Source organism: Paramormyrops kingsleyae, chromosome 17, assembly GCF_048594095.1.
Source record: "Paramormyrops kingsleyae isolate MSU_618 chromosome 17, PKINGS_0.4, whole genome shotgun sequence".
In the NCBI taxonomy this organism is placed as follows: domain Eukaryota; kingdom Metazoa; phylum Chordata; class Actinopteri; order Osteoglossiformes; family Mormyridae; genus Paramormyrops; species Paramormyrops kingsleyae.
The window spans coordinates 10,101,974-10,128,471 of NC_132813.1; the positions used below are offsets into that span (position 1 = coordinate 10,101,974).

At 46.0% G+C, this 26,498-nt stretch overlaps 1 protein-coding gene across 3 annotated transcripts in view; it reads left to right on the forward strand.

The window, feature by feature from the left end:
• The window catches only part of numbl (NUMB like endocytic adaptor protein), a 47,823-nt gene that overhangs the window by 6,531 nt on the left and 14,794 nt on the right, over positions 1-26,498 (forward strand). The window contains exon 1 of one of the 3 annotated variants that reach the window (XM_023833511.2): positions 18,414-19,255. The exons of 1 other annotated variant lie outside the window; for it this stretch is intronic. In XM_023833511.2, coding sequence (XP_023689279.2) covers positions 19,215-19,255 — 41 coding nt within the window. In that variant the 5' untranslated portion in view covers positions 18,414-19,214. Of the gene's footprint in view, positions 1-18,413; positions 19,256-26,498 lie in introns of those variants that run through there. One more of the 3 variants, XM_023833510.2, reaches the window with a different exon arrangement.

Genomic DNA, 26,498 nt, shown 5'->3' on the forward strand with positions numbered 1-26,498 from the left:
CGGACGTTGCTGTTTGCTGTTATTTACGTTTTCTTTATTTAGTGGACGCTTGTATCCAAAGCGACATAGAATTGAAGAAGCAGGGTGAGACGGTCCCTGGAGCAATTGGGGCCTTGATCAGGGGCCCAGCGGTGACATCACTCTGCCAACCTTGGGATTTGAACCAACGACCTTCTGACCGCAGGCACAGAGTTCTAACCCGCCGAGGCATATGCTGACCTAATTTTGATGTTTCCTCCTTGTTATTAGCGTCATTTGGCAAAGGAAACTGCTGTCTCTCTTAAGCATTGTCGTTCGGTTAAAGGCTGGTCCCATTGTAGCAGCAAATTGGGGTAGTTTTGGGGGGGGGGGGGTTTGTTAATTGGCAGATGTGCATTCAGTTTCACTCATTAGGGCTAACCCGTTGAGTTTGGTAACAAGGTGACGCAGTGGAAGCCTCAGCGCTGTGACTGTTTAATTACGCCCAAATACCTATGGAGATCAACATAACCCTAAATTATAAGGCAAACCACAGACTCATTTTTCTGGGAAGAATTCACCAGCTTTTTGGGTGACCTTCCACGGCAATGCTTTTGTTCCTCCTTCCTGTTTAGTAGATGTGATTCAGCTTGCATTGAACCCTTCTCATGGTATTGTAATTGCTAACCAGCTGTGTAAAAATTCCAGAGAGCCAAAAAAGTCGGGGTCAGCTTGTGTGTTTATCCGCAATGCTGCGTCTTTCCCGTAAACATCATGAGAGTAAGGGGTCACATGTTGGAAACCCTGTAACATCCATTGGCTGTTTGGTAGAAGAACATTTTTGAACCCGATCCTTGTTTTTGGTTGCAACACTTGGTTCTTTTGTCGTAAATTTGGAAATATATTTGCATGTTCTTTGGTCAATATTTTCACATCAGATCTTATCAACAAACCTGTAAACCCCCCCCCCATTCTCATGTGTTGTTGTGGCGTGTCCTGCTCCAGCTGTTGCACAGATGTGGCGATGTAACCTGGCTTTGACCGAGCACGCCCCAGGGGAAGAGGCGGGGCTTGGGGGTGGTGGTGTTTATCTGAGGAGATGAAGGAGGAATGGTTAAAAAGCAGGCAACAGTTCGCTAACTGCTACTGACACTTCACTTCAGAAAGTAGCACATGCATTTGCTCCAGCCGGTTTCTAGACAGCAAAGTGATTGGATTTATAAGCAAGTGCGTGGGACCAACTCTGCATCGCTTGCATGGATCATCCAGGAACTTCCTCAACTTAAACAATTTCTGTAATGTCCTGCAACTAATATCATTTGCATGTTGTGCTGTGAAAACACAGTAGGACTCACTTGGCCCTTGGAAGGTCTGTTTGCAAATCGTCCTCTCAAGCACAGAGACTATTTCACAACCCTTACACCAATTTTCTTTGCATAGTCCAACCCAGGGGTGGACTTAGTGATTCGGGGGCCCAAGGCGAAGACGTGTATGGGGCGCTGGTGCTGTAATCATCAAGAGAGACAGTGGTGTTTCCATCATCAGCGATGACAACGTTACCGCATGCGGAGCGTGTTAAAGAGGCCAGCTGTGGAGAGCAATAGCAGCACTGGCTGCTTCATCCACCGCAATTCTGTTACTTTCCGACATATTTCTTGCTTTCCTTTCTGTATTTCTTCGCCCGCTAGTGCGACTACATTTCGTTTTGTTTAATTTATTCTAGGTTCTACGCTGTCTTTGAAAATGGTTTTTATGCTCTGACTTCTAGCTTATGGACATGTAAAATAAAGTGCAAGTAATAATAAATAACAACTATTTCACTACTACAGCTGCAGTTATAGAGGTAAATGCAGCTGTAGTAGTGAAATAGTTGTTATTTATTATTACTTGCACTTTTTCCCACAACCCACTATCCATATATTACATACTGTGTATGGGTGTACATAGGCACTACTGCTGTATTTAGTGTTTTATCTTATTTTATTTTTAATTTATTTTTTCTCTTGTATTCTTATTCTTGTATTACTCTTGTACTCTTTCAGGCTATCTGTCTAGAGCTGTGGTAACGCACAAATTTCCCCACTGTGGGATCAATGAAGTCCTATCCTATCCTATCCTATCCTATCCTAAGTCATCTCGTAACGTATTGAATATAATGTTTTGTCAAGCATACATTAGAATGAAAACATCCGTCCGTCTGTCCATCCATCCATCCATCCATCCATTTTCTGTAACTGCTTGTCCTATTTCAGGAGCCCCAGGCAGTTGCCTACCTTACGTGATGGTCAAATCCACCTCTGGTCCGATGTTTGCCTGCATTACAAATATCTTTAATGCTCATGTGCTTGGGTGTCTATCTTATTGATGTTTTCAAAAACCTGGGTATAATATTACCTGTATAATATTCTGTTACTGCTGTCTGTTTTTTGGTGTGCTTGTCTTGATTTCACTTCTGTTCACCTTGATCTACAGATGTTCCATTTAGCATGTAGCACTAGGTACTCGCACGTTTAGCATATCAGCAAAAATTCATAGCTGATGATGGATAAGGCAGCATCTCTATGGGTAAAGGCTGATTGACTTCAGGGGGCCTAGCCCCGCCTCTGCCTGGCCCTGCCAATGAGGGCCTCTAGATTGCCTAAGTCCTCATGTTATTGGTCAGAGGGTTTGTGGAGGCCTGTGCTCCCATGTGAATCGTCGTGACATTGCCTGCGGTAGCTCTGTTACATTGGGACCCTCTAGAGTTCTTGCTCATCGGGCAATAAATGTTCCATAGGCTGACATTGACATTCTAGCTTTCAAATGTTGAGTTCCTTAGTAATGGGACCGTCCCTTTAAGTTTTGTTTTTGTAAGAGGGATCATTTTTTTGTCAGTCCAGTGACTGATGGGAAGGCTGTGGTTGGGATTTCTGCAGTTCCAGTCCAGAGGTCTCCAGCTTCTGAGGGTGTTCTCATGTGTGACGACTTTCATCTGGAGTATTTCTGTCGTTTCAGTGGAGATCTTCTAGTTTTTCCATCCGGTTTGGGTACCATATTGCCCCTGTAACACTGTCACTCCTGTCAATTTCCTGCCAGCTCCAGCAGTTTTTAACTTTATGTTCTAATTAATTTCTACAGGGGTGCAACTTCCATGTTGTATGTATTCCACATCTCTATTTTCAGTTTTTTCGTCAGTTCAAAAAGTGATTCAGTTTTGTTTTTAATATGAGAGAAGGCCTGATGTTTTGTGTTTTCTGTCCGGTTGTCGTGCTCACATCTGTTGGTTATAAAGAAGATCTAGCTGGTTCCTTTAGGTTAAAAGACTTTAAAAAGTATGTTTTTTCTATTTACCCAACTATTGTGTAATTATCCTTATTGGATGGCGTCAAGCCATATTGACCCTTGGTGACCAATTAGATAGAATTTAAAAAAATTCATAAAAAAATATTAATATACTTCTTAGAATAAGCTACCCGGCTAGATGTATTTTTCATTACAGTTTCCGTTTTCCTCTTTACTTTTATTCATGTTCAGAACCAACATCTGAAAAGTAAAATATAAAAGCCAAACGAAAAGTATGTATGACACTGTGTGGGAACTGTGGGTATTTTATTTAGATTTATGTTAGCTAGAGTGGCATTTTCTTCAGAGGAACCACATTAATTGGCACTTGTCCCCGGTGGTGCTTTTTGTGAGGGTACACTGCACACAAATTATTGAAAGGAGTAAGTTTATACCTAAGCCAGAGCCCAATTCCTCCCAAATCTCAACTGGCCCTTGGAAGTTCCTTTGCTGTTCAAACGCTGTCAGATTCACAGGAAACATCTTTGGCAAAGGTGTTCGATGTCTGGCAGCTGCAGTGCATTGAGACACTGAGCCGTCCCAGCACTCGCAGCGGGAGAGCACAACCCAGTTTTCCATGATTTTGCTGCTTTTCACACATTCGCAGGCCTTGTTCTTCTGATTCTGGGGCTGTTCTGCACCACGTCGTCATTTAATGGATGCAGGGCCACCAAAAAATGGGCGTCCAGTACCTTGAATTTAGAATTTAGAATTTGGTGATCAGTGGTCATTGTCAACACACCACAGCGCGCAACAATGAAATGTGTCCTCTGCATTTAACCCATATGTGACTTTTTTGTGACATAGCAGGGGGCAGCTAATTCAGCGCCCGGGGAGCAGTGCTTGGGGGTGGTACCTTGCTCAGGGTACCTCAGTGGTGCTTTGTTGGTCAGGGATTCGAACCTGCAATCTTTCAATTACAAGTGCGCTTCCTTAACCATCAAGCCACCACTGCCCAAATGGCTCATATATGGCTTGTAACCAGTGTGGCCCACATCCATGTTTAATGATGAGGATTTGATCAGTAGCTGAGGAAACATCTTAGTGGAGCAATTTGATCCCAGAAATACTCATTTATAAGATTTTTTGTTTTTTTTGTTTTTTTGATTTATAGGCTATGTGAATCTTCCTGTCACCAGAGAGGCATCCATCCATCCATCCATCCATCCATCCATCCATCCATCTATCTTCTAACCATTTACTCCATTCAGGGCCACAGAATTATACATTTCTCTCCTGCTGTGTCGCCTGTCACTTATATGGCCAAATGGCAGTGTCTAGCCCCCTTGCCCTTTAAGATACAGGAACACCCTGCTTCGCGCAGATATCCAGACCTTTCTGCGATGGAACTTGGCATCCCTTTTAAGATGTGTGATCCGCGGATCACAGAAGGGGTGTCAGGCGGCCTTATGGTACAAACACTGCAAGCCAAGGAGCATTTTCTTTGGCCTCAACCCAGTTCCCATCGCCCCTGTGGTGGTAGTGGGGGGGGTGGGGGGGACATGGGATGCTGATAAAGGCACACCCAGGCTTCAGCAAGAGCTGTGCCAGAAAGTCAGTGACTTGACTGTGGATTTGAGGTTCCTAAGTGATCCCTCTCCAGGCTGGTGTTGGCTCAACTCAGATCTCTTCTGATCTGTTTAGGTTCTGAGGAGGACAGTAGGTATCAGTCAGCATTGTGCATCTGTTACTTGAGAAACAGCAGAATTGCTACCTCTCTGGAGCCAACAGTTCAGCGGGGGATTCAGAAGGAGTCCCTTCTGGTGCCTGTCTTGCTCTTCATTAAGTGGAAAGACCCAAACATCTGTATCCTTCTGTCTCCCCCTGTCTGCTGATTTCAGTGAGAAATCCTGCCTCTTCTGGTGATCGGTGCCCGGTGAAGTGAAAGTGAGGTGACGTGCGTCAAATTGTCATCGACTCCTTCGCACTTGTCTCCTAAATAATCCATACCATCTTTTGAGCCGTTAACAGTTAATGTGTCTGTTCTGAGATTACAGGAAAATAAGTTTGTGGTAGATGAAATGAGACAGTATGCTGTGTTGGTTGCCATCAGAGTTCTAAAAAAAGGTATAGGGTCCCATAAAAATGTTAGTAAGTCTTGCAGCAACAATGCCTCCCATCCAATTCGAAGTATCTCTGTTAGATACGCCAGTGTGACCTTGTCAGTAGCTCAGGAACTTTCTCTTTCCTAAGGTGTTTATGGGGGTGGGGGGCTATATAACCATTTATATATACATGTTATATTAGTTGCTGAACCAAGACTGTGTTTAAGAGCACTGTCCGGTAAGCAGAATGTTTCTGGTTTGAGTCCCAGCAGAACATCTGCCAGAGGTGCTTGACCTGAATTTCTGCAGTAAAAAAAATCAGCCTTAAAAATGGTTAAAACGTAAAACTGTAAGCTGTAGACCCAGCTAACAGGGAATGTTCCCAGAATTTTAGCCCATGTTACCTGAAGATATTCTCAAAGTTGGTAGAGAACGTTCTTATTGTAACATTAATGGAACGCTGTTTCCACGTTTTTACATTTTAATAAAAGTTCTGTCAATGTCAGTATGATAAAAATATTAAATGAACATCCCTTCAACACAATGTTGAAAAATATTGTATATATTTATTTTATAATAAAATAGAATTTTATAAAAGTGCTATATTTGTACTGCAAACGTGCTGTCCAGCCTCGATGGTTTAAAGCAACACGGTTACCTGGTGCTCTGTCATGCCTTGTGTTTATTTTTATATTATTAGTCTTAGTTGTAGTAGTAGGATAACATTCTGACAGCATCCGGAAAACTGGACACTTTGAACGTTTTCATTCCTCTATTTATATTGGGGTATTGTGAAACAAAAAAAGGAGGTTTTCACGAACCCATCTAGAAGTGATTTAAACAGTAAGAATGAAGATTTATGACTGTCTCGGAGAACGCATGCAGTGCTCATGCAAAAGCAGCAGAGGTAAAACTTTAAACTTATTTTTAAACATATACTAGATAATCTTGAAAATGAATAACTATTAAAATTGAAAAAAAAATTTTTCCTGTGACAGAGTAAAAATGTTTCAGTGAGACTTACACTCTCGCTGTGCTATAGTATCCGTACCAAATTGAAGGTAAGAAAAAGCCTGATCATAATGTAGTGGACTAGCAATTTAAGAATTGCGTGTACTTAACATGCTATGTGGGTATTAAATATCACATGTGATCCAGTCCTACTACAACCACTTCTCAAATTCAGTAAAAAATACCCTGCCTCGCGTTGTGATATCATTCATCAAAACGTGCCGGTACCAGTTTTTACCAACGCCTTGCAGTACCGTGCTTTTGGTACCTTCTTGAAGTCGCAAAACTATGGTACCTGGTGTGGTGGAAAAGCAGTGAATTGGACAGCTTTACAGCGCTGTACATTTCATATGTGCTTGTACGTCCCAAGAGGGTCTAGCTGCAGACGCCTGTAGAGTGGAGCTCCAAGCGAAATACGTCACCTGCACAGGAAACACGTGATCTTTAAGGATGTAAAGTGGAGCTCCGGTTAGGGTTAGGGTTAGGGTTAGGGTTAAGGTTAAGGTTAGGGTTTATTCGCTGTAACACAGAGTTGAGGTCACGTATTTCCGGCGGAGCTCCAATCTACAGGCGTCTGCAGCTGGACCCTTCTCGTACATCCTCTGCTATGCTCCAAGCTTCTGCTTGGGGGGGGGGGGGGGGGCATGGAGCATGCACCGAGCGCCTAGGCCAATTGCAGTCCGATTGAATGTATACATGCAGGAGTAAATTGACTCCTGATTGCATTATCTGTTATTATCTGTTGTCTTAGTCTGATTATTCGATTTAGTAAGAATTCAGCCAGACTAACATATTTACGTGTACTTTAAAAGTCCGGTTTTAGTCAGACTAACACAATAATTCGATTTTCTTAGTGTTCATGTAAACATACTGAGTGTTGGAATGTTTATAATATAGACTGATGGAAGCAGCAGAGTTGCAATAGAAGGTGATCTGCTGATTCGTTGGGGGAGGGGGCAATACAGGCAGGAATGTTCCTGGTGCCCTTGCTGGTGGCCTTGGAAAATATAGAGGGAATTCAGGGATAGCAAACTGGTGACACTTGGAACTGGAAGCCGAGAGAGAGAGAAAGAACAGGGGGTGTCTGAGGGTAGCCAACATTAAAGCCTCCTGCTTCTACATCCGTCTGCATGTCTCCTGTTCCTTTGTCCCAAATCGATTATCATTCTGGCTCTCTACTCTAGTGAATCAATCCATTTGCCTATTAGCCATCGCACCCCCAGCTACCACCCCCTGAGTCTTTCCTCATCCTCTGTTTCTGTCAATATGTTGCCTTCCGTCCAAGATCCCAGGGGGCAGAGCAAAGGGACAGCAAGATTTTAGCTGGGGAGTGGAGAGTTAATGAAAACTTGGGCATGAGATTTTGGGTCCAGCTTAAGACAGAGTGCTTCTTCTTGAACCCTTTTCCTCACACTGTCCAGGACGGCAAGGGTGATGAAAAGAGTGCTTCAGCAGCTTGTTCAAAATGCCAGAAAAGCGTGTTCTCGATATGCAATATTTTATTCCCGCCGTCGACTCTGTGCCCACAGCATTTGTCTTGTCAAGTTGAGAGCGGTTAACCTTGGGAATCTTTTATTCCTCTTTTTGCTTTTCAGTGGCTCTTTAATGAGCTGTATGATGAGGAAGGCCAGAGGTACGCATGGTGAGTTGGTATTATTCCAATCGCTGTGTACTAGAATGGTGGAATCTTCCGGAGTGTGAGTGGGCCACTTGTCCGCTCATTCTTGGCTCCGCTTCTGCAAACATTGCCCCATTCGTCCTCTGCTTTTATTTCCTGTGTCATTTTGTCAGCTCATCCTCGCGCACGGGTGTTACTAGTAAGCCCCTGTACCGCTTTTCCATGGTTCTCAAGGTGCCCCAGAGGAGAATCCAGGCCCGGGTGCCGCTTTTCCATGGTTCTCAAGGTGCCCCAGAGGAGAATCCAGGCCCGGGTGCCGCTTTTCCATGGTTCTCAAGGTGCCCCAGAGGAGAATCCAGGCCCGGGTGCCGCTTTTCCATGGTTCTCAAGGTGCCCCAGAGGAGAATCCAGGCCCGGTTGCCGCTTTTCCATGGTTCTCAAGGTGCCCCAGAGGAGAATCCAGGCCCCGGTGCCGCTTTTCCTAGGAGAGCCTTGCTTTAATTCCAAGTTCATGTTTCCTTGATTGTTTGTGGGTTAGAGAAAGGTGAAAGCCAAGAAAATACTGGGTTTTTCGGAATAGAGCTCAGGATAGGGCATGGGGGGGGGGGGGGGGGCATGACAGAGCTGTTCCCGGAGACTCTTCTGGCCTTGTCTTCCCCGTCTGCTTTGAGCTCCCCCCCCCCCCCCCCACCCCACACACACACAGGGACTAGTCTGACTAGACACTGGCTGTCAAATCCGGGGCAGCTTGCCCCCCCTACCCCCCCCAGCCCTCTTCCCAACCCCCATAGGTCTTCTCTTGTGTCAGCAAGGGAGGGGAAGAGGAGAAGAGAGTGCAAAGAGAATGACCCCCCTCCCCCCACCCACACTGTATACTGTGAGCTCACTCCTGTAGCCTATAGGGTTTCACTTGTATGGATGGATCATCTGATCCATGCTGATATTGTTCTTTGTGTTCATTGTGTTCATCAGCTTTATAACATTTGCTGTAATGACTAAGGGATGCACTTCTGGCCTCGTGGCCTTGAGCAACGATAGGTACTATCGAATGTACGACATCTAATAACACATCTGTGAGATTCGCTCGGGGGGGGTGATCGCTGCCGCATGATTGGCCTGGGGAGGCCCGGCTTATTGGAAATGGGGGGCTACCCTTTTTGGGGAGTTACAGGAAGTAGACAGGATGGGATCAACACAACACAGAAACCCAGTGACCGAGAAAAAAACAAAAAAAAACAAAAGTAAAATGTAAACAGACTTGTCCCTCAGAGAGAGAAAGCAAAACAGATGATGGAGTGGATTCAGGGTTTGGGACTGGCTCTGGACTCTGAAATGTGTGCATTTTGTCAAGAATGACAGGCAGGTGGAAGATATCGAGGTAAATAACCTAGGCCACGCCCTTAAGATGACTGTTGATCACCTCATTCCCCACTTCTTGCAATATCTAACAATATGAGGCTAATATAAATGAAAAAAGTGAAATTTGAAAATCACTTCTCTAGACAAATATCTGCTAGGCGGTGGGATACTTGCTTATTCAGTTGGCAACAGCTTCACACGCTGTTTTGAAATGGAAGACAGAGTCTACCCTGAAACACTTTAAGCCTCATCAGATAAACTCGTGCTTGTTTTTAGCGGATTTTGTTACTGATGTTGGTCTTCAGGGGTTAATATTTCCAGTAGCCGAAAGCAAAGTTGGACTATTAAAGTTGCTGTTGTTCTTCATCATTTTCCCAGTGAGGGATTCTTGCAGTTCGTTCCTGTTTCTCTTGGTCTGTCTGAATTGTCTTTGCACGTGTGTTTGTGTGAGCGTGTTCCTGAAGTCCCGTCTGTGCTGGACCCTGCGCTGTGTCTGAGTTTGTGTGTCCCCCCTTTGTAACAATGCTTTACAGCCCTGAGTTTTTACTGCTCTTCCTCATTATGTAATGCTATACAGCCGATCCGTTTCTGACATTGTACTCAGCTCGATCCGTTTCTGACATTTCAGTGTGACTTGTGAGTGACTCCGTTCCACTCGCGCTCAGAGCAGGCCTGCCCGCTTCTATGTCTGATACAATGTTTTTCAGAGCAGGCCTGCCCGCCTGCCTGTATGTCTGATACAATGTTTTTCAGAGCAGGCCTGCCCGCCTGCCTGTATGTCTGATACAATGTTTTTCAGAGCAGGCCTGCCCGCCTGCCTGTATGTCTGATACAATGTTTTTCAGAGCAGGCCTGCCCGCCTGCCTGTATGTCTGATACAATGTTTTTCAGAGCAGGAATGCAGTCACGGGATGTCTGGTCCTGGTTTGCTGTGCACTTTCGAGACCCCTCCCTCCAGCCTTAGGAAAAAAGATCAACATTGTAATGGAATCAGGGGAGCGGGTAGAGACTGGGATACTTTGGGATGCAAACAGCCGGCAAAGCCTGATTCCTTAGGCCCAGGCTGCTTGCATGAACGAGACGAAGACGGCACTGTGCAGGGCGTCGCTAATGACATTAGCTGGGAAGACGGCCAAGCAGATGGAAACAGCAGCGGAAAACTGTCTCTGAATGTCACACAGCTGCCTTATACTGGAAGACGCTGACGCAGAAAAAAATGTACAGGGACGCAGTCGTGGCCTGAATCCTGATTAAAAGTGACATTAAACAAGGTAAACAGGCTGTGAATATCCAAATGAACCCTGTATCTTTGAGTGATAAGGAAGTAACATTATTTGACAGTGTATTGCCTTGACAAGGTGTATTTAGATGTAATCCTCACATTTGAATATATTGACAAATTGGTGGCGAAAAATATCGATAGTCTACAAACAGCGAAAAGAATCACTGACTAACTAGCTAGTTCTGCAGTAATGCAGCACCATCTGGCTACAGTTTGAAAAGAGCCGCCTTGCTTTGCTTGAAATACCATCAGTTCTCTGCTGTTGTGTACCAGCTGTCATATTATAGTGCGTAATGTGTTGCTCCGTTCGTGAAATGCATCTTGCCTTAGTAACGGAATTACTTCTGCTGTAGAACTATCCAACTTTCTTTTAGAGTATGAACTTAAATAGCCTGAGAAACCTCCCCCCTCCCCGTCTGAATTTCGATTCTCTGTGGATTGTGTCCTCTCCTCGTGAGAGATTTGGTTGTGTGAAGTCAGCGCCAGTGTCACCAGCACAGCATGCGGTGAGCAAAGTGCTTCACCAAAGCCTTCGAAGACTCCGCCAAGCCGTCAGACAGCACATGTGATCTGTGGCCCAACCAGTTATTTTTGCGCTCTTTCCTTAATCTAAGTCTCCTTCAGAGATGTTTGATAGTAATGACAGGCTGATGGATGTGTTCGGCTCGTCCGGCCTGCTCTTTCTCCTTGTTTTGTTCCGTGTGTCGCGTGCCTCTAATACGTCTGGGCCGATCCCTGCTGCGCCTGTTTTTTCGGTCTCACTTTTTAAGGCGAGTAGGGAGCTGTTGGGAGATTTTGAAGAACATTTTGGTGCTTTCTGCAGCCAACTTTTACTTTTTGTCAAGATTTTTGGGTAGCATGCATATCATGTGTGGGGTTTTTCCTGTGAGGCGTCTTTTGTCGCTAGACGTTCCCCAGTGCCGTGCGTCTCCGGAACATTCCAACACCTTCCCCGGCTCTCTTTGCCAGGTTACCCCGTCCACCTGTTTTTTCACACCACATTAGCACAGGCTGACAGGTGGGAGTTGGTGTACCTCCGCTGAGAAGGTCTCTCTCCTGAGTCAATAGCCGGCCTCATCTCCGCCATCCCTCGCAAACTCGGGCCCGGGCAGCTGGTCCCGTGAAAGCCCGGTTTTTCAATCCCCCGTCTCCCTTCCCCTCGGTCTACAGCTGGTTGTTTTCTGTCAGGAGTGTGCGGTGGGGGGGGGGGGGGTAATGAAGGTTAGGGGTCACACAGCTGGTATTAACTACTCTTCAGCCAGCTGCCGCCACAAAAGAGCCCTGTCTGGTGCCCCTGCAAGGTTCGCCCGGCCGCCATATTTCCCCGCTCTCTTCCAGCGTCGTCCCCCCCGCAACCCGTCCCAGCTGTTCCGAAGTTTGACTTTGCCCCACCCGTAGAGGCAGGCCTGCCCCAATAGGCTGATCAGTCACAGCAAAGCGTGGCTAAACACCGACAATCTGCTCACAGAGACGGGCCTCCTCAAAGGAGAACCGAGGGTACGAGACCTGCGGAGGGGGGCTTAGGGCAGTGCGAGGGGGGCCTGGTGGTGGGCCGCCCGGCGGCCGGCTGCTGCCCCCCCCCCCCCCCACACACACACACACAAAAAAAACCCTTCCCTTCTATTGTTTGGGGCATGACAAGTTGCACGTGCCCTTCCATTCACACTGGTGGTGTGCGGGGTGGGGTGGGGGGGTGGGCTTTTGTGCGCCTGCCATTGTTCGCGACACACGCGCGTATTTGACAGACACACGCCAAGACAAAAGGGTCCCGCCAGTCGCTTCTGTTAATTTATTTGTGGAGCCGGTGAAAAAGCAAGACGCGATCGCCATCTGTGATTTGTTACTTTAATCCATGCCAAACCCCCAAGCAACCCCCCCCCCCCCAACCACCCATCTCCAAATACCCTTTTGGTCTCCATTGTCTTGGCATTCCTCCTTTTCATGTTTCAAAACTGAGTTAAAGGGATTCAAGCATCGCTTCCTTCTCTCTGAGCTGTTTACCGCGCGTCTTCATTCACACTCCTGTTGGGGGGGAGGGGGGGTGTTTAGTCATCTTTGAGACCACCCCGCAAAAACTCAGCTGAATGTCTCTTTTGTCGGCGTAAAGAGGGAGCCCTCGATTCCAGCCCTTGTTTTATGGCCACCGGACAAACAGGCAGTCCTGTCTGGCGGTGTGGCGAAAGAGGAATATCCAGGCTTCTTATTGTAATCGATACTTTATTTTTAACTTCTTAAGATTATGGATCGATCTGGGAGAAAATTTGCAAGTGATGATATTATTATGGATTGCGATTTCAGAAAAAAAACATTTAATATACGTTTTGGGTGTTTTTTCTAGTCTGTGTGTAAAAATGTACCTTGATATTTGATTCATTTTCTGCCCATCAGTTTTCCATAACTGCTAAACCACTTACGCTAGACAGGATGCCTGTCATGATCTTGCATAAAGCAAAAAGATAACGCACTGTCACGTTGAGGGTAAAGGTTAGAGTCACCATTTGCTGTAAGGTTTTGTGGTAGGACATCTGCATGAGTATTGACAGAGCACTGAAGTGAGCTTGCAGCCAGGAGCACTGGAGGGGCATGGATACCCTGGCAGATTTTGGGGGCCCAGCACTTTATAGGGGCCCCAAAACCTCCCATCAAAGGCCCGTTTGGCAAAATCTACCAAAGAGGAACTGCCCTTGCTCTGTGTACTGAGAGGGAGCAAAAATGTGGACTGTCTGGCAGGGAGCTGAGAGGGAGCAAAAATGTGGACTGTCTGGGGGTCCCCAAAGACCGGGTTGAGAAAAAGTTGCCTAAACCGATTTATTGATCCAGCCAGTGAACGTGCAGCAGACACCTCATGGCCTGTCAAAGGAGTCACATTCGGGGACCTTCTATATCTCCCCTGGTCTCCTGAAGCGTGGCTATTCACTGGCCTGGAAAGGATGTCTGCTGTGACCCCAGCAGGTACAAAAGCTGCTAAAAAAAGTTTTGTCGATTCCATAATTAGTCACGTCTCCTCCGTGGCACCTCTTGGACTGAAGAATTAACTAACTGGCAGCGAGAACTTGGACCTTCCTGAAATCCAAGCAGGGCAGATCCTGAGATACAAAAGCTATTGTGTGGCAAACTGCTCCACTGACACAGAGAGGCGGTTTAAGGGCGCGTAGCTGGAAAGAAGACTGGAGTTATAATAAAGGCCGTTTGTATTCTGAAGTAGGTCCTCAAAGGTGTATAAATTGTAATGTATGATACTGGAGACAAAACAGCTGTTGAAGTAAAAGGATGGGAAGCATCTGCGTAGGTGCAGGGAGGACCTGAAGCGGAGGACCGGATGGCTTCTGTTAGGTATGTCTATGGGTTGAAAGAACGGGGCAAAGTTCAGGGGTCTATTACGAGGGGGGGCTGGGGTTCCCCTGCTCTGCACGCCCGTAGCCTGCCTCCGCCTCCAGCCAGCTGCCCCGTCCCCTACACCCCTGCCCCCAGCCCCTTATTACCATGACAAAATGCAGCCCCAGCCTTCTCCTGTTTGATTAGGCGGCCCTGTTCAGGAGCGGCCTGTCGACGTTGGGCGGCCTGCTGTGGGCCATCTGGGAGAGGCTACACGCTCGCTGGTGCTCGCTCAACCCCCGAAGACAAACGGGGTAAGAAAGGACAGGAAGGGCCCCGGTGTGGTGATGTCATTGTTCAGGAAGGGCCTGCCTGGAGAGCCGAGAGGAACCTATACAAGCTTCTTAAGTAGATTTGGGTTCCCAGACGCTCTTATTAATGCTTGACTTTTTACGGTGATGTGAGCATATTTGTGTTACTAGTATGTGTGCATTTGCACTTATATATATGCATATATTTTATACGTGTGTGTGTGTGTGTGTGTGTGTGTATATAGCCAATCTTATAAGTGAACTTGGCTGGTCCAAAGTGTGCAATCCTGAATGTAAACATTTCTGAAAAGGACATCCATCGTTCAGTCACTCATCCTGCTCTTCTCTCTGAAGCATGAAGTTTCCATGATGATTACTACAGTTTTAGAAATGGTGACATCATGTTCCGGTTTGCAGAAGCTGAGAGGGTTGATCGGGTGAATGGCAATGCTATGTGAATGTTGTGTGAATGTTGTATAAACGTTTATATAACGCTGTGAGACTTGCACCGAGTGGGACGGCGAGCGAAGCCACATGAGTCAGCGTTGGGGGGAAAGAATGGGGATTCAGGGAGCAGAGCTGGGTTTAACAAAACTGCGGAGAGGAAAGGGGGCGAGAGATGGGGAGACATGAAGGAAGTGAAAAGGACGTCAGGTCTGCAGAAGGTCTGACCATGTGCTCGGGGGACAGGAAGACCCCGGAAGCCACTTTTACATTATCGCCTAGTAAGGGGCAGAAGATCAGGAGGACTGACTCATCACCTGGGCTCCGTCGTGCCTGGATGTTCCTGCAGCTCCCTGTCTCAGAAATACATATCTTGTATTTACATTTTTAACATGATCAGGTAATACAATTAATCATTATTAATTAGTAAGCAGAAATTAGTATGCATATGTGTACTTAAAACAGTTCAAGTGAAGACCCAAGCAATTTCCCTATAGTAAATCCATCCATCCATCCACACATCCATCCACCCATACATACATCCATCCACCCATCCTTCCATGTTCTTACCATTTATCCAGAACAAGATCAGGGAGTGAAAATTGCAAAATATTGACGACATACAGGTATAAATCAATATATAGCAGCTACTGGATACTCTAATGAAAAATGCCGCATGTGCGTCCTGTTTTCAGAATGACAGATGATGTCGGTGAATTAAAAATTAATGGTCACAAATAGCGACGTGCTTCTGGAAATAGTACCTGTGTTTACGCCATCTGTTCTTTTTTTAGATTGTACTCTTGCTTAATAAGTGACAGAAAATGCACCTGAAAAGCCTGTGGAGGGTGAGTGATGTCACCCATCCGGCTGCCGATGCGTGTCGCAGCCCCGCCCTCGCATGCGGCAGGCCGCCGGGGTGGGCAGAGCTCGGCTAGGGTGGGCTGCTGGAATGCTAACAGCACGCATCCTGTGAGCTTCCTGCGCTCCTGCCACAGGCACCGTTTTTCCTGGTCGACATGGTCTGTTGAGTCTCCATTGTCATCTGGGGTGGGGGGGGGGCTTTTGGATGGACTTGCCTGGCTTTGTTGATAGTGGCCTGAAGGGGGAGCACCTCCTCGTAGCTGTATTCCCAGCCATAGTGATAGTTGAAATGCCTATTTGTATATGCTGATGAGTGTTTACATGATTATGTGTGTATTTGGGCTACACTAGGACACGGTCAGAGAACTTGGGATATGTAGGATTTAATCATATTTCTAAGCACTAAATCAAAGATTTTCATCCAGGAGGTCTACAGGTAGACATTATTAACCTTTTATATATCAAAAAGAGTATTTTTGTGAAACCCAACAAATCAGTCATGGCTACACATTAGCCCCGTGGCAAAAGGAGAATGTCACCATGTTTTGAATTTATTTTTGTCCCGTCCATTTTTTTATTTTTTTTTCCTGGGAAAAAAAATCAGTATGAGTCGCCCCTCTCGGTAGCAGTAGTTGCCATGGGAGCTGGTTGCTAAGCAGTAGAAGGAGGTTGGCAGGGTATGGATTGGCGTAGACGCCGAGAAGTGAGAAGTCATAGTGTGACGGACTCTTGGTGGCTACCATGATCGCGCGTTCGAACCTGACAACTCGACAACGACGGCAGGAACACAATTAACAGAACTGAAGAAGGGGGAGTTACTCACCATTTGTGACTCCCAGTTATAACTGCAGACCCAGGATGTTTCTCAGAGTTATGATTCACGTAACTCCAACTGATAACTTACGGCACACGGTACTGGGTTGCGATCGTGACCAGTGAGCGGGTGCACAGGGGCCTGTGTCTGCAGCATCCAGGTGAACCGGCATGAAAGCGTGAAGAAACAGTTTCTGCTTTGATGTGTTACATGGGAAGCTTTTTTTTTGGACACCTGTAATAGTCTCGTGTGTATGATTACATTAACCACAGGTCCACAGTGAGGGTTTTAGCCAATTTTCCCATCGTAATGGATAATCGGAAAAACACTTAACCATGCGGACTCCAAAAATAGCAGCTGCTATAAAGTTCAGAGGTCTAAGGCCTACAGCACGTGATTGGTTGCTCTTAAGGCTGTGTCTGTGTGTGTCAGTGCTGGAACCCAGTGACAAGGGGAGGCAGAGCACAGACAGACTGAGGAGGCACTTGGACACCACACCCTCTGCTCTACTTTCCTTCGTAAAGCTGTTTCTCAGAGGATTTGCTGGAACGGTGGGTTACTTCTGAAGTGAAGATTTGCTGGGTAGTGGAGTAGCTTCTGCCCGCAGAGGCAGACACCCAAAGCAGTGCAAATGTAAAACAGCACCTTCCTCTTTATCTTGCTGACCTGTGGCACTCTCTCCATATGGGTAAGGGCATTTGGAGCTGTCCAGTAGATCCAAACTTGAAAAATGTCCCCACAAGCTAAAAAGTAACAGGTCTTACCAAATAAATGTTGTAAATACAAACTCCACACAGACACAGACACACACACAGGCTTACTTAATAAGCCACAGACATACAGGCAAGCACTTCTGTATTAATAGCCTTTATCAGATGATCCATTCAGATAAATATATTTATTTTAAGCAGCATACATGTAAATGCTGCGCTTAGTATACTTCTTACATGTGGCAGCCATGGTTTCTGCGTACGTATTTGAGCTGATCCCTTTTTATTTTTTTCTCTTCTCTTCTCTTTCTTTGGAAACGGCTGCCCTGGAGGCCACAGGAAATGCCTTTGGCCTGCGAGCGGTTTGGGGAACGTCGCTGCCGAAACTCAGGCTAAGCCGCGTAGAGACACGTGGGCGCGTGCAAGCAGCTCTCTCACACACACACACACACTCCGGCTGTCCCATCCCTCTACGCTTTACTTTCAGGTCCGTACACGCCCTCGGACCAGGATTCCTCTGGCCTGTTTCTCTTGGCCCCCTCTCCATGCTCATTTTGTCCCAGGTTAGGAAATGACATGATTTCCTGCCATAGCTAGAAAGATGCCTTGCGATAAGCTCCAGCTGTCTTGGAGGGTTTACGGACGACAGTCAATTACTCTGAAACACAAATTCATAACACTGCAGATGATGCATATTCCTGCTGCCACCTTTTACATCTTAATGACTGGGGAGTATATATAATATGGTGTATATACTCATAATATGACACAGTCACTGAATCCAAGTGTGGAAGTGCAGGTTCTTGGCACATTCAGGGAGATCTAAGAGCAATAAGAGCTCTGCTGCTAAAAATGGCAAGGTGCTGCATTCCCACCGATGCTGTGTGCCTCCGTGAATCTGCCTGTGCCCCCTGTGTACCCCTTCTCCCGCTTGATGCCTTTTAGGGAGATGCTTGATCATTATATGGCTGTGACAATGCACGTGCTACTTTCCATGCCTGCACTGTGCGTGCGCCTGTGTTTATGCTTCTGAGTTCTGACTGCAGGAAAGGGTGTGTCACAGTGCGAGGAAGTGTGTCTGGACCGCGCCAAGGCCTGCCTGTACTGTTTCCCTCGAGTTCAGCACCGCGTATTGCTGCGTAAATAATCGGGCAGGCGGTAAAGGCAGGGTCGTATCTGGGTCACAGCTGTTTTAGAGCTGGATCGATTTGTTTTAAGGGTACGAGCCTTGTTCTGCATTTTATTAGCGGGAGCGCTATTGTGTAAGAGACGATATATATATATATATATATATATATATATATATATATCGTCTTTTACACATCTCCACCGTTGTAATGTATGTTCTGCTGCACTCATAGTCATCTAGCCTCTGTGTAACGTGTATTATAAGAATATTGTTTGTTGGATCATTGATTGTAACAACAGACGGACGGTTTTAGCAGGTTGTTGCATAAGAGCGGACTTGAACAGTAAGCAATGTCCAGCATCTATGAGGTCATCATGTTCTCCTGCTATACCATTAATAGGCTTATAGGCGGATACGGCACAAGCGCTTCGTATACAGAAGAAAAAAAGGCGCAGATTCTGTCTGTAAATATTATACAACGGCAGCAGCAGCCAGTCGAGCTCCCTGTCCCTCGTTTCTCCGTCTTCTCACTGGGGGGAGAATTATCCCTGAGGTACGGCGGCGGTGGGATTCGAGGGAGAGGCAGCTGGGAGCGGATGCTGAGTGGCGGCGGGGCGGGAGGGCCTTCGCTGCGGGGGATGTTTTTTTTTCCTCCGGCGTGGAAGCGCTAATCTGATGAGAGTGCGGAGAGAGGCGGGCGATTCCAGGACAGCTGGGGGAAGACACAGGCACAGCGGAGCGGAGCCGCAAACAGAGAGCTGAATCTGTGTCACCGCCGTGACCGCGCGTCTTCACCTCCGCGCCCGCGCTCCTTCGCCGCTCCCCTTCCCCTTCGGCGCCCCACGAGACAGTGCCACGGAGCGAGGACCCCGGAGCGTGCAGGGCGCCCCACGAGACAGTGCGACCGTTATTAGCTCGTGTCTATGTTGACGGCGGCTGATCTGTCAAGCTGTTAATTCCGGGTGTCGGACATCTCTTTTTTATCCCGAAACCCATTTTGGATCCAGGAGTAAAGCCGCCTGTTCTGCCAACAATGAGTAGTATAAGCGAGATGGTGGAGGCTGTGGAGCTGAGGTGGGTAGTTTGTATTGGGAATTTTGTGCGAATTACGACACACGGGATAACAGACTTTGCTTTAAAAGACAAAAGTTGCTCGGACGGCAGCGTTTTCCAGTCGTATGTTGTAGGTTTATGGACTGACTGAACGGGTTCAGTTATTTCAACAGCCAAAACGCTGAGACTGATCATGCTGATTTATTTGGCAGTTTGTTTGTAGCCAAGTCCCTATCGGCCACGCAGGAAAAACTACGATCAACATTCCTCACACCTAAAATATTTTCTTGAGTGTTCTTTATGAAGTTGATTTCTGTTAATTGCAATTAATCCAAAAAAATCCTGCGAAAACTGAAAGTTGGAACCCTGCAGTGGTGTGTCTCTCGGGGACCAAGGCGATTAAATTGGTCGTGGGCAGAGAAAACCGATAAGAGGAGAGAAGAGGCTGATAACATGAATAGTTTTTCATGCCTAACTGCACTCTGTTTATGCAAGTCCTATATTTGTAGGAGGCCTTCTGTTAACCAGCTGTGCTGCTGAGTGCAGACCATTCAGCTCCACCTGACTGGCCTTTTTAACTTAAATTTATATTTTATGTTATTTATTTTGGATGAATTCATGAGTTTGAATGTTCTCCCCATGTAATCGTTGGGTTTGCTCCAGATTCTCCAGCTTCCCCCACAGTTCAACAACATGCTAAGGTGAATTGGCGCTGCCAGAGTTACCCACAGGTGTGAAGGGTGTATGCCCTGGGTTATTCCCTGCCTTGTCCATTTTTTCTGGGATAGGCTCCAGACCTCTGCAGTCCTGCATATGACAAATGGAAATGGAAAATTTATGGATGGATGCAATTCATTGATTTGTCTTGTTCTCAGACTCCCCTGGCTATCAGCGGGAATGGGATAAGTGCATTTCTCATAAGGATCCTTATGGCATCTGCCAGGCTTTTGGTAACATGTTGCACGAAAATCTCAGTTTTTCAGAAATGGGAGTTCTGAAAATGTGTGGGTATGCTTTTGAAATAAAACCCACAATCCACGCCACACGCACAAGAAAAATGTGAGTGCGTCTAATTTGTAGCCCATTTGTCATTGGCTGCTCGTGACAAATTCTCACCGTACAGCTGACGGTGCAGATACTGTCGTTGAAGATAAAACTCTCCATCTGTGAGGGTCGTCAAGAGCCTGTAGCTTTATGATTCTTCTTTAGCAGTTTCTGTGTAAGATTATTGGTCTTTTTTTGCATTCCACTCCTGCAGACCTTTGGAGGAGTAAAATAACAAGTTCTGTGGGTTGGAGTTGAGGCTGTCAGAAAAGGTTTTGCTTGTGTGAAATAGTCTCAAACTGAACAACAACCTCATCTGATTTACATTTTCAGTATCCAAGTTCTTACATGTGTTGACAAGAGTGTGATATGACATTTAATGATTTTGTATAAGCATAGTTTGAGGGATTACTTAAAGACACCCAAAGTGCTTTATAGAACCATTAGGGAACCACTTGAACCACCACCAATGTGTGCAATCCACCTGGATGGTGCAAAGGCAGCCATTCTGTCCTGGTACACACACCAGCTAAGGTGGAGAAGGGGCAGGACAGAATTCATCAGTTAGACATAGGGGATGGTTAGGAGGCCAGATTTGAGAGGGTCACAGTGGGCAATTTTAGCCAGGATATTGGGGTACTGCTCCTACTCTTTCAAAGGATTCCCAAGGATTTTTAATGACCTGAGAGAATCAGTACCTTTCTTGTACCTCTCAGCCAAAGGATGGCACTATGTCCTCATAACTACACTGGGGCATTGGGATTCACACAGACCACAGGACAGGCTAACCTGTTGGCAATTACAACAGCTATCCTAGTCACCCATCCAAGAACTGGCCAGGCCAAAACATGCTTAGCTTTAGATGGATTACTTAGTGTGACCTGCAGGTGGTATGGCTGCTGACAAGAGGAGATTGTGATGAGATCAACTTGCATGTGTCTTTTTTGAGTTATGATAATCATTCATGGTGATTATCCATGTGGAAGACTAAAATCATTATCAATTAGCTTGTTATGGAGAGATGGCTGACACTATGGTAGAGACCTCACTGGCATGGAGGCAGTATATTTGACCTGAGGATGTTTCTTACTCCTATCGGTTTTTTAAACCAGTCTGTTTTGTTTATGTACCTCTTTGAATAGACCTTTCTTCTCTGAGATATCTCAAGTCCCTTTCAGATATGCACTGCTACCCTGAATTTTCCAGACATTACCTGGAAGGGGTGTATGTGTGAACTCAAATGTCCGAAATAGTCGTATTGGACATTAAACAGACCTTACCCTGCCAACTTCCTAATACAAAGTCCTAGTAATTTCTGATTAACCCCCATGTGTGAATGGAGCAGGGAATTTTCCAGAGACACAAACACAGAAACAAAACTTCGCAATTTCTGCAGTGTATTTTTTGCCTCATGTCCTGCCTCTTGCATGTTCTACTGAAGTGCCACCCCTTGTCTAAACCAGTTGGAGTATTTCTAGTAGGTGTGAACACATCTAACATGGACAGTCTCTGGTTGTGTGCCACATGTGTGAAAGGTCAACTGCGGAAACTGTCTGGACCTGATTCTCCGGGCAATGTCCGGAGTTCATGTGTGAAAATGGCTTGACATACCCTCTCCTGTCACACTGTCTCCTGTTGGTTTTGTGTTTCCCATCTCAAATTGCTTTGGCGTAGTTTCCTAGTGATGACCTGTGAGGCGTGGATGTGGTGTCTACTGGAATCTACGTCTTGCTTGCCCTAAACAGGGCTTGATGGAGTGAGCCCTACCTGTCTGATGGCTCCACGGTTGCTTTGGAAAAACAACTATAATTGGCATCCTGGTACAACTGATTGAGTTTGGGATGATGTCATTTACCAGGGCTCGCAGAAACAAAAACACTCCAGGATAATTGTGTTTAAAGGAACAATGCTAGGAAGGACAGTGTGTTTATTTTGTACTTTTCAGGCAGGGGTGAGTGGTGGCAGCTACTGCTTGGGCATCTACTGTTCTACTATCTTTGAAGCTGTCCTGTGAGAGCTGGTATACAAGGAGGTGTTATAATATTCAGTAATTTTCACTATTTGTTGTTGTACATATACTTAGGATCTATTTAAACCTTATAAAATTAGTAAATGCTTGGGGAACTGCACAAGTCGATATCTCCTGCCCTTTTGGTATAGGCTCCAGGCTTTCCATGACCCTGTACTAGGGAAGTGGTGATAGAAATTGGAGGGATTAATGTATGGTTATGTCATTAAATATTACAAAATACACAACAAGAGACGGTGAAGATGAAATACAAGCATAATCGAAACCTTTTTACAAAAACATGTTTTGCATCACTTCCTCAAAAACTAATTAGTAGATAGGTAGGGAGCTATAAAGCTGCAAATGGCTTTATCGTCCACTCTACCAAAAACTGACATCAGCAAGCACCTACAATAATAACATTCTCAGTGGAAATTAGCATTGCAGGCATGGCTAGTCATTTGAAGGGTACAGGCAGCTAGGCTACGAAGTATCAGATGTGGCACTGAGCTTGCATTTGTTAGCATCCAAATTTATCATGTCATTCTCTGCAGGAATTCTGAGGAGGATTTGAAGGTTAAAATTAGAGATGCACCGATCCGATATTCGATCAGGCCTATATTATATTATTTAGTTTTTGGCAATCACTAAAAATTTCGTGTTAAATCAGCTCGTTCCCATTTTACATGTTTTTTGCGGCATTCAAATCAAATGTTAATGCTGCCCCTCAGTCTTTTTTGCCACTCAGTGGGTGTGAGTACAGTGACTTCCGCCTGATGTGACGTCATGCGCATATCCTTCACAGTACGAGGAGCGTAAGATAAGATGTGACGATCTGGGAGTGTTTTATGCTTTTAACAGAAACCAGTATCACAGCGATTTGCAATCTTTGTAAAATCAAGTTTTGAGAGGTGGGAATAGCGTTTAATGGACAATCCCACTTAACAAAGCGCATGCAACTGTGCAAGACAAAAAAAAGCAATGGATGATTTGGGAGTCGCTAACTTGGACTGTTTTGCAAACTCGCTGCAGCTTGTGATACAAGGGGGGCTGCCATTGCAACAAAGTGTAACTGAACTGACGCCAATGAGAGAAAAATTGTGTTAAAATTTTAAGCATTCGCCATTTGCGTATACTTGTTTTGAAGATATTCATATTGAACTGCAAATGCCTCAAAAACGCTTAAAACAAGACGTACAAACGAGGTGGAACAGTATGTTAGGTATGTTTGTAGTAGCCTAATTAAATATTTTTTGTCATACATTTTTTCCATATGTATTTACTAGCCTCAAAAATTAATATATAAAGAATAACAAAGTAAAAAGTGCTCTTGTATCGGAATCGGATTGGAACTGAAAAAATGTGGATCGGCCCATCCCTAGTTAAAATGATCAGCTAATTGCATCAGCAATTTTGATTAATTTGAATGAATCTCTTCTCTGGTTATCGGTGGACACAAGGGTTAATTGACGTTAATGTTGAGTGCTTCACACTGTAGCACACTCTTAAAGAGACACTTAACACTGAAGGATGCCGACAGATGGGGCAGGAATATTAGCATTACAGATGTGCATATTCGTGATATAGTTGTGAGGGGCCGAGTTTACGGGGAGAGGAATGTAGTTGCATTGTGGGCAATTATGACAGAAGGTCCAAAGAGTTGCTGCCAGTTAAGAATCATGTCAGTTACCAGGCAGGGTCTTCTGCTAGTAGGATAGCCTCCGTTCCAGCTACCACATCAATGGTCACCACATGGGCCTGTTCCATTCTCCATTACACTTGCCCTTTTTGTTCTTCATGCATGCAATTGCTGACACTCTCCACTCCAGCCTGATTCTAGTGCCTGTAGCTCCCAGTATATTCACATTCAATCTTGGACACACCTCAAAGGCAGACCCTTTCATGTGCATTCCTCTGCATTTGTTTAGGAGTTTGTTTAAAAACAAAGGCTGGGACAGGTACAGTCAGCTGGACAACCAACCAGTCAAGGGGGGAGGACTGATACTGCACACATCCACTTCTGCTGTAGCATGCAGCTAAGTCCACAAATCCTGCACCCTGTAAAGTGTGGTTTCTCCTCACCTGCTGTCGCTGGGCTCTATTAATGTAGCCAAAACTCTTCGAAGGGATTAGGGGCCTGTCCCATATGGGCGCGCCTTATGTTTAAAGTCCTGCCCAGACACTGACGTCATCTTGGCGATTTGCGTAAACATTTTTAACCTTAAGCATTTTAGCTGAATGTTGTAGATAATCATGATAAAAATGTTATGACATTTTGAAAGCTATATACTTACATATAGCTATTGAGTGAAATAATGAAATAATTTAACCGTTACCTTATTTTAAAAAATGGTATTAATAGCTTTGCAGAAGTAAGGTAGAAAGTGCTGGAAGCACGTTAGCTCTGGTGATGGTCTTATTCCACGTAGAGGGTAGCCATGTTTCAGTTTCTTGCCCTTTTCAGTGTTTTTCTTGCAGCCTTGAGGAGGGTGTTAGCTTAAGGGAGCGTGGTTTGAGTGCAGATGGGCTGTGAATGCCAGGTGTCACAGTGGTTGTCTGCTCTCTCATGGTGTGCTGCCCTCGTATGTTTATGCCTGTGTGTGTGTTGTTCTGTAAGTCGTGGCAGGACAGTAATTTTTTCCTTGTTTTTTCTCCCCATACTGTCACCCCTGTGTTACCCTGCTCTCTGCTCCCCCCCTCCCCATGGCTGTTCAACAGCAAGTGTTTGGGGGTTAGTGGAGGTAAATGGTCACAATATGGCGGTGGGGGGGGGGTGCAATCCCACTTCTCCGGATAGGACAGAGGTCCAGGAGTCGGGACATCCGTGAGACAGAGCCCTGTGTCTGTGGCTGCCATGTTTCGTTAGCATTCCTTCCCTTAGCAACTCACAGTTTCATCCATTTTTATGTCTGGATGTGGACATGACTGCTGGGTCCCTTCTGGGACGTGACCTGGCAACCTGCAGTGTAAAGAATTTGTCTTTAAGCACCACACTAGCTGGAGTCCCCGGAGAATATTAACTGTAGTAGCTCGCGTGGTGGTCCAGTGCACTGATGCCTCATATTTCTGGGGATGTAGGTTCAAATCCCACCCCAAACCAGCTTATGGGGAGTCCTCCCCAGTTTGCACAAGAATCTTTCTGACAGTCAATAAAACTTGCTGCTTGGGACAGGCTCTAGGCAGCCCCCCATCACCCTATACTGGATACACAGTTAGATGGAGGGATGATCCGTAGTGCTTCTTTGTTTCGTCACCACATTTTTAAGTGGATAAAGGCAGCATTGTGACTTCTTGCTTCTGAATTCCTGTTGCTTTAATGCACCTGTGTGCCTCGCATTTATAGCCACCCAGGGCCCTTTCCTTTGGCCAGCAGGCTTCACAGATGTGCGAGGAGAGACTGGGGAACATCTGTACACCATCGAGGTGTGGTTAGGGGGAAGAAAACCATGCATTTTCCAGGGCTGGTGAAAAAGCCAACTTTTAAAGATGCCAGGAATGTGGTGCAAGACCTGACCTCCCCCACTCAGAGAGGAACCATGGTTTCTGGGTGCTTTTTTCTTGCTCTGTTGTACTACGGGTTCCTCTAGGCCTGTGTTGCGTGTCTGGGAATATGCTGTTGTTTCCGCCCTCAGTCCCTCGTTCCATTGCCTCCTCCTTCCAAACGCCCGTCTTTCCCGGCACAGCTCCCTGGTGTGACCCTGCTTGTTGTCTCCTTGCTCCTTCTCTCATCAGTCGTTTTCTTGTGCTCCTCTGCATCCCTTACGCCTCCTGGTGGCCAGCCTCCGCCCACTCTCTGATTCCTCCCTTTTCCTTATTTCTGTTCTTTTTCCTTCCTGCATTGCCCCTGCAGTGTTTTTCGCTCACCACTTGCTCTGACCCCCTTCTTTGTTTCTCCCAGCTCTTCCCCATGAAAAACATGGAGGGCTTTTTAGAGAAATTCAGATCCAAGACCCAGTGATCCCGATTGGGTACTGTTATTGGCAATGAGGGGTGTAGGGGATTTGTAAAGAAGACAGAGACACTGGCCTGTACACTCCTCTTATGGCCATATTCTCTTTACTGGCAGAAAGCCGATGCCCACGTTTCGTTTTTTCTTTTTGCATGTCAGCGTCTTGCACACACATGCACCCCGGCCGTTTGCTGGAGCCAGTCGCAGCAAAGCTGGATAGTGACTCATTATGCCTGATGGAGAGAAAAGGCAGCAGCCTCCTG